The sequence below is a fragment of the Otolemur garnettii genome, unplaced genomic scaffold, assembly GCF_000181295.1.
Source record: "Otolemur garnettii isolate 467f Iridium unplaced genomic scaffold, OtoGar3 scaffold00218, whole genome shotgun sequence".
NCBI classification, from domain to species: domain Eukaryota; kingdom Metazoa; phylum Chordata; class Mammalia; order Primates; family Galagidae; genus Otolemur; species Otolemur garnettii.
In genome coordinates this window covers 1,366,874-1,375,757 of record NW_003852613.1, presented here as the reverse complement: position 1 = coordinate 1,375,757, position 8,884 = coordinate 1,366,874, and the positions used below count along the sequence as shown (strand labels likewise).

The 8,884-nt window shown below is 39.5% G+C and overlaps 1 protein-coding gene across 2 annotated transcripts in view; it reads left to right on the top strand.

Moving 5' to 3' along the window:
• Positions 1–8,880, top strand: part of LOC100957290 (protein HIRA) — a 101,526-nt gene extending 92,646 nt beyond the window's left edge. The window contains exon 24 of one of the 2 annotated variants that reach the window (XM_023508029.1): positions 8,035–8,880. In XM_023508029.1, the coding sequence (XP_023363797.1) occupies positions 8,035–8,151 (117 nt within the window). In that variant the 3' untranslated portion in view covers positions 8,152–8,880. The remainder of the gene's footprint in view (positions 1–8,034) is intronic. The other variant, XM_003801698.2, reaches the window with a different exon arrangement.
• The last annotated feature ends 4 nt before the right edge of the window (positions 8,881–8,884 follow it).

Here is an 8,884-nt window from a genome sequence, read left to right as displayed (position 1 = left end):
AAAAAAAAAAAAAGAACTTGTATTAGCCTGCAATCCCACCAGCAGTGTGTAAGTGCTCCCTTCTCTCTGCACCCACGCCAGCATGGGCAGCTTTGGCACTTGTGACGTGGGCTGTTCATACTGGGGTTAGGTGATATGTGAAGGTTGTTTTTATTTGCATTTCTCTGATGACTAGGGACAAGGAGCCTTTTCTCATGTGTTTGTTGGCTGTTCATCTGTCTTCTTGGAAGAAGGTTCTGTTCATATCTCTTGCCCAGTGATTAACTGGGTTGTTTGCTCTTTTCTTGTTGATTGGCTTGAGTTCTTTATAGATTCTGGTTATTAGCCCTTTTTTCTTATTTATAATGTGTGAATATCTTCTTTGATTCTGAAGGTTGCCTATTTGCTTTGTTTATTGTGTTGTTAGCCTTGTGGAAGCTTTTAAACTTGATTGGATCCCAATTATTTATTTTTGTTGGTACTGATATTGCCAATGGCTCTTCTCCCTGAAATCTTTCCCCAGCCTCATGTCATTAAGAGTTTTTCCCTACACTTTCTTTTAGAGTTTTTATAGTTTCATGTCTTAGACTTAAGTCTTTTATCGAGCATGAGTTAATTTTTATAAGTGGTGAGAGGTGAGAGTCCAGTTTCAGCCTTTTTACATGTGGTTAATCAGTTCTTCTAGTACCACTTATTAAATAGGGATTCTTTTCCTTCGTGTATGCTTTTGTTTGGTTTATTGAAAATCAGACTGCAATGTGAGGCTGGTTTTATCTCGTAGGTTTTCTATTCTGTTCCATGGATCTATGTCTATATTTTTATGCTAATTCCATGCTGTTTTGCTCACTATACACTTGTAGTATAACCTGGTCTAGTAACATAATGCCTCCAAATTTGTTTTCATTTCTTAGAATTGCATCGGCTATTTGGGGTTTTTTCTGGTTCCATATGAAATGAAGAACTATTTTTTCACAAAGTATGATGTTGGTATTTTAATGGGGCGTGCATTAAATTTGTAAATTGCTTTGTGTAATATAGACATTTTAGCAATGTTGATTCTTCCCAGCCATGAGCATGGTATGTTCTTTCATTTGTTAATGTCTTCTGCTATTTCTTTCCTCTGGGTTTCATAGGTCTTTCTGAAGAGACCCTTCACTTCCTTGAAGGGCACTGTCTCTTTGATTAGATTCTCAGCTTGACTGTTGTTGTCATAGATGAAAGCTACTGATTGTGGACATTGATTTTATGTTCTGATATGTGGGTTCTTTGAAAGATAAATAAAATAGACAAACTTTTGGCCAGATTAACTAGAAATGGAAAAGTAACATCTCTAATAACTTTGATCAGAAACAAAAAGGTGGAAAAAACAAGAGATATCATAGAGATACAAAAAATGATCACTGATTAAGCGGTGCCCATGGCTCAAAAGGGTAGGGTGCCGGCCCCATATGCCAGAGGTAGTGGGTTCAAACCCAGCTCTGGCCAAAAAAAAGAAAGATCACCAATTACTACAAAAACACTCTGTCCAAAAATTTGAAAATGTGGAGGAAATAGACCAATACCTGGAATTACACTACCCCCATAGGCTTAACCAGGAAGAATAGAACTCTTGAATATCCCAATACCAATTGAGCACCAAAATTACAACAACAATAAAAAATCTTATAACACAAAATAGTCCTGAATCAGACAGTTTTACACCAAGTTTCTACCAAAACTTCAAAGAAGAGTTTGTACCTATATTGTTAACCTACTTCAAAACATTGAGGAGGAAGGAACTCTTCCCAACCCCTTCTATGAAGCAAATTCTGCCCTGATACCAAAACCAGGAAAAGACCCAGTCAAAGAAAAGAAAAACTGCAGACCAATATCATTAACAATTATCGACACAAAAACATTCAATAAAATCCCAGCAGCTACAATATAGCTACACATTAAAAAATTATACATCATCATTAGGTGGGCTTTATCCCAGGGATGCAAAGCTGATTCAACGTCTGCAAATCCATAAACATAATTTACCACATAAATAGAAGCAAAAACAAAGACCGTATGATTTTCTTGATAGATCTAGAAAAAGCATTTGACAAAATTCAGCATCCTTTTCTGATAAGAACACTTAGGAAAATAGGCATAAATGGGACATTCTTAAACTGATAAAAGCCATCTACTATAAACCCACAGCCAATATCATGCTGAATGGAGTAAAACTGAAAGCATTTCTACTTAAAACTGGAACTAGACAAGGATCTCCCATCACCACTACTGTTCAAGTTCTAGCCAATGCAATCAGGCAAGGATATCAAGGCTATTGAGATGGAAACAGGGGAGGTCAAACTTTGACTCCTTGCTGATGATGTGATCTTATACTTAGAAAACCCCAGGGCCTCAACCACAAGATTTCTGGAAGTGATCAAGAAACACAAATTATATGTTTATATATTGTGTACCCATTAATGGATTTATGATTATTTTTATGCTTTTCTCTTTTAACTCTTACAAAATAAAAATTGGCGTTACCAACCAAAATTATTATTATATAGTTTTTTATATTTGTCCATTTATTAATCTTTACTGTCATGTCATGCAAACTTTTGTTTCAACTTGAAAGATTCCATTTAGTGTTTCATGTAGAGCTGATCTAGTAGCAATAAACTCCCTTAAGTTTTGCTAATCTGGAAATGTCTTTTCTCCCTTGTTTTCGAAGCTTTGTTTTATAAGATAATAGTATTCTAGGTTATTGGCATTTTTCTTTCAGTGCTTTAAATATGACTACATCCCACTGATTATAATGATAATCTTACATAAGTCACTTTTCTATTCTTTTTTTTGTTTGTTTGTTTGATGAGTCACTTTCTTCTTGCTACTTTCATGATTCTCTCATTTCCCAAAGTTTGATTATAATGTATCTCAGTGTGGGTTCCTTTGGTTTTTCCTATTTGAAGTTCATTGACATTCTTGTATTTGTAGATCCATGTCTTTCCTCAAATTTGTAAAATTTTCAGGTATTATGTCTCTTTTTTATTTTGCTTAGAATTTTTAGAAACAGTGTCTTACAGTGTCATCAAGGCTGGAGTATAGTGGTGCAATCATAGCTCACTGCAACCTCAGACTCTTAAGCTCAAGCACCTCTTCTGCTTCAGCCTTCCAAGAAGCTGGGACTACAAGCACATTCCACTATGCCTGGCTAATTTTAGTATTATTATTATTATTAATTTGGGGGGTAGAGATATGGTCTCACTGTGTTGCCTAAACTGGTCATGAATTCTTGGCCTCAAGTAATCTCATCTCAGCCTCCCAAAGTGCTAGGCTTACAAGCATGAGGCAGCCCATTATGTCTTCAAATAAGGTCTCTGCTCCTTTTTCTCTTTATTATACTTCTGGAATTCCCATTATGTGTACATTAGTCTATTTGATAGTTCATGTTTGGTTAGTCCCTTAGACTCTGTTTACTTTTCTTTATTCATTTTGCTCCTCAGGCTCAATTAATTTCAAATGACTTATCTTCAAGGTTGCTAATTCTTTTTTCCTGTTCAGGTCTGCTGTTAAACTCCTCTAATGAATTTTTCAATTCAGTTATTATATTTTTCAGCTTTAGAATTTCTCTCTTTTTTTTTTAAATAATTTGTCTCTTGTTGACATCTCATTTCCTGATTTTGTTTAGTGGTCTTTGTTCTCCTTGAGCATATTTAAGACTTTTTATTTGTTTTATTACCATTTTTTTTGAGGCAGGGTCTTACCCTGTGCGCTGGGTAGAGTGCTGTGGCATGATAGCTCACAGCAACCTCAAATTCAGAGGTTGGGTTCAAGCAATCCTCTTGCCTCAGCGTCCCAAGTAGCTGGGACTACTGGCACCCACCAACACTCCTGGCTAGTTTTTCCATTTTGAGTAGAAGTGGTCTCTTACTCTTGCTCAGGCTGGTCTGGAACTCCTAAGCTCAAGCAATCCACCCACCTCCCAGAGTGCTAAGATTGTTACAGGTGTGAGCCACCACACCCAACCAACACATTTATTTTAAAGTCTTTTTTTTTTTTTTTAAGACAGGGTCTCAAGCTATCACCCTGGGTAGAGTGCCATGGCATCACAGCTCACAGCAACCTCAAACTCTTGAGCTTAAGAGATTCCTTTGCCTCAGCCTCCCAAGTAGCTGGGACTATAGGTACCCAACTATATTTTTGTTTCAGTTGTCATTGTTTAGCTGGCCCAAGCCAAGTTTGAACCATAACTTTGAGAAAATATAAATAAAATATGTAGAATAAACACACAATGCCCAGCTATTTTTTTGTTTCAGTTGTCATTGTTGTTTAGCTGGCCCAGGCCAGGTTTGAACCCTCCAGCCTGGGTGTATGTGGCTAGCACTATAACTAGTATACTATAGGTGCTGAGCCAATTTTAAAGTCTTATTATAAAGTCTTGGGCCTATATTTCTTTAGGGTCAGTTTCTAGAGATGTATTTTGCTCCTTTGAATTGGCCATATTTTTCTATTTCTTTGTATATCTATGATCTTGTTTTGAATATTGGGTACTTGAAGCGGGGGAACTACCTCTCCCAGTCTTTGAGGTCTGGTTCATGCTGTGGACACCTCTGCTTATCAGCCAACATGAAGGCTCAAGGTCCTCTCAGGTCTTTTGTGGATGCATCTTTCCCAGGCCTGTGCATGAGCTTTTTGTCTAGTTTCCCCATATATGTGGCTACTTTTATCGGTCAGTTGGTCTGTTGGTTGGTTGGTTTTTTAGAGACAGGGTCTCTTCTATGTTGCCCAGGCTTTTGAACTCCTGGGCTCAAGTGACCTTCCCTCCTCAGCCTCCTGAGGAGCTGAAATTACAGGTATCTGCCACGGAGTAAGGCTAAGCTACTCTAAAATGTCTTAATTTCACTAAAATGCCTGTTTCGTTTCACAGCGTTGTGTGTTCTCTTGTACTCTACCCAGTCTGCTGCCTCCAGACACCCGTGAATCTCCAGGTCTGCCACAGCTCTTAGAGGCCACTGTGTTGGGCACTCCCTCAACAGCCTCCATCCATCAGGATGCCACTGTTCCCAGCAGTGCCCTGAGTTAAGCGGGACACAAGGACCTACTTGGTTCCATATGGATGATTTTCAAACTTCATTTATTAACTAGCCCCTCTTTTCCCCACTGTATATTTTATCCAAAGTGTCAGTTTGTTTACAAGATGTCTCTAAATCACTCTTGCCTATAATAAACTTATATATCTGATAGGAATAATGAGTGTCTTAACTATTCTTGGCTTTTTATTCCTCAGTATAAATTTTAGAATTATCTTGTCAAGTTCTACTAAAAACCCGAGTGAGCATTGGATTTGTAGGTCCATTTGAACAACATTGAATCAATAGGTCCATTTAGCTTTTCTTTAATGCTTAATTTTCAGCATATAGGCTGTGCACATCATTTATTAGATTTACTTTTAGATATTTCATAGTCGTGTTTATTCTACATATTTTATTTATGTTTTCTAATTATTGTTGCTGTTTATATGTATATAAATGCATTTCACTTTGTTGCGTTAGTTACCAACTATCTTTCTACACATTTCTATTATTATTAATTTGTCTAACATCAGTTTTATCATTATGGAGTAAGTCACTAGGTCATCTTAAGTAAGCATTTAATTCTATTTTCCAATTCTGTGCCTTTTTTCTACATCTTATTTCTCTTGTTCAGCACTTCAGTACAGTATTGAAATCTGTTAATACAGTAATTTATAAGTTTTGTAATAGGAAACTCTCCTTTCCAAGAGAAACTCAATTTTATGAGTTTTTTATTTTGTTAGAATTGATTGCTAATAATTTAGAGGATCTGTACATCTGATTTCATGAGTAGAATAGACCTGACATCTTCTGTTCTCATGGTATCCTTGTCTGGTTTTAGAATTGAGATTGTAATTTCCCTTATAGAATGAGTTGGGAATAGTTCCTCATTTTTTGTTCTTGTGAGTTTGTATAAAATTGTAAATATTTGATCCTTGGAAGTTTCTTAGATGTCACTTTAAAAACCTAATATATCAGATGTTTTCTTTGTGGTAATAATTCTTCCTTTCTGTTTCTTTTTGAGAAAGTTTTAATAAATTACATTTTTCTAGGAATTTGTTCATTTTCTCTAAATGTTCAAATTTGTTTGCATAGTTATTGACAGTACTCATACCTTTTTCTTCTACATCTGTTAAGTCACTTTTTTATTCCTAATATTATTTTTTGAGCTTTCTCCTTTCTTGATTAATCTTGCCAGAGGTTTATCTTTTAGTCTTCAAAAAATAACTTTTGTGTTTATTCATATTCTCTATTTAATTATTTCAATTCCTATTATATCTCCTTTAAAAACGTTTTTTTCTGATGTCCTTTCCTTTTCCCCTCCCCTCCTCTCTTTCCCCCCTTCCCTGATGTCTTGAAGTTGGCGTTTCATCTTGTCAATCTTTCATGTTCTCTAATATAAGACAAGCTATTTTGTGTTTGGAAATGCCTCTAAAAGCTCCATGTTTGCTGAATCTTACCAGTTTGGGATAGTATGATAGTATTTAGTGTCGTTATTATCACTCTCTTGTAAGTCATTTTTAATTTCAGTTAACTAAAATTTCTTCTTTAAGCCTGAGTACAGTGGGTTGTAATCCTAGCACCCTGGGAGGCTGTGGAGGGGATTACTTGAGGCCAGGACTTCAAAACCAGCCTAGGAAGCATAGTGAGACCACATCTCTACAAAATATTTTTTTTTTAAATTAGCCAGGTAACTGTACTCTGGAAGGCTGAGTCAGGTGAATTGCCTGAGCTCACAGGTTCAGGACTAGCCTGAGCAAGTGAGAGACCTCATCTCTAAAAATAGCCAGCACAACTACTTGCGAGGCTGAGGCAAGAGAATCACTTAAGCCCAGGAGTTTGAGGTTGTTGTAAGCTGTGATGCCATGGCACTCTACTGAGGGCAACAAAGTAAGACTCTGTCTCAAAAAAGAAAAATTAGCCAGGTATGATAACATGTTCCTATAGTCCCAGCTACTTGAGATGCTGAGGTGGGAGGATCACTTGAGCCCAGAAGTTCAAGATTCAGTGAGCTGATTACACCACTGCACTGCAGCCTGGGTGACAGAGTGAGACCCTGTCTCAAAAGAAAGAGAGAAAAATAAAACATTTTTTCTTTGGCCCATGAGTTTTACAATTGTGTTTTACTCAGAAAATGGGATCTATTTCAGGTTGGCAGTCTTTTTCTATAATGGACCAGGTAGTGAACAGTCAAGGCATTGCAAATCCATATAATTTCTGCTCCAACTAGTGAACTCTGATGCTGAAGCCTCCCTATTGGAGAGCAGCTGCTCCTCCAACTGACTTGGCCTGTCAGCACCTGTTTTCCTGCTCCTCTCGCTCCTACAGCTTCTGTGTCCCTCAAACCTAGTTCTTTCTTATCATTTCTAGTCTTCTTACAAGTATACCCTTCACACTTATTTTAAAACTTTAGGCCTCCTTTTGCAGTAGTGAGTGTGGACTGACTGGCTATTCTCTCCTCAGGAGTCTGCTCTGGGTCTGGGCAGAGGGCCAGTCCCCGTCCCCTAGTAGTGCAGGTCATAGGCTGTGGGGCTAGTGTGCCACAGAGAGGGAGCATGAGCCAGACAAGAGAGTCCCAGAGCTAGAAACCCAGTGCCAGATACGGCTTGGCAGGCGTGTCCTTGCCCTAGGGTTCAACCTTAAACCACTAGAGGCATAAGCATGAGAGAGCAGCCCCTCCAGAATAACCACGCACCTGACCCTCAGCCTTGATGCCACCTTCATCCTGCCATGGGAGGTAAGCCACTGTATCCACTGTCCTGTCACTGGACGGTCAGTCAGCAGTGGCTGTCCAGTAGACCCCAGCAGGCCTCACTTCCTGTTCCTGCCCATGTTACTCCCTTGGCTGCCACTCCATCTCATGTGTGCACGAGATCCGTCTTTTCCCTCTGAGGTTTGGTTTCCTCAGTGGGGAGACACAAAGGTGTCTGGCCAGCCAGGTAAGTCCTTCACAATCAGGCCTTTTCCCCTGGTGCTTTCACTCAGCTCTCAACTCCTGTGTCCACAGGGTCTGCGCAAGAGGGAGCTGCTGAAGGAGCTGCTGCCAGTCATCGGGCAGAACATCCGCTTCCAGCGCCTCTTCACCGAGTGTCAGGAGCAGCTTGACATCCTGAGGGACAAGTAGCCTGCCCAGCTGCAGCAAGGGCAGGGCTGCACTCTCACTGAAGACAGCAGGGCTGCCTCTCATCTGGCCGGGCTGCAGTGAGGGGAGAAGCCACTGGCAGGAGCTGTGTTCTGTGCCAGCACCAGCCCAGCTCCCCCAGCAGATGTGCCCTGAATCCTGGGCCTGCCGTTGCCTCGGGAGGGAGCAGCTCATCCCTCCCTCCAGTCCCCTGTGGGGAGCCAGGGATCGGGCTCTGCCCAGCTACCCTGGGCCCAGGAAGGCACTCCCAGGCCTACCATCTCTAGCACGGTCCCACAGTGGACACTAGCCCTGCCACTGCAGGGGCCCCACTGCTTCAGCTACGATGAATGAGCCATTTGTGAGAGAACTTGGAGCATTAGGTATTACGGACTCAGCAGACTGACCTGAGACCTATGTCAAAGGAAAGCTGTTCCAACACACGGACTATTTTTGTACTAGAATTTGCTAACTTGTCATATGGAATTTTCCTTTGGCCAATAATCAGGATTTCCCTATAAGTCACTTGGACATTGGTAACTTATAGGAAATTTAAACTCTAATTATGACAGCTACACTGAAAAATAATTGTACTGAAATTAACTTGTCTATCTTCATTTGGTTTTAATTTTTAAATGTTTGTAAAAAGAGACTGTTTTGGGGGGAATGGGGCAAAGGGGTGGTCAATTTTTTTTGTAAGTGTAAAATAAATGAACATGCATTGGATACCAAGTCA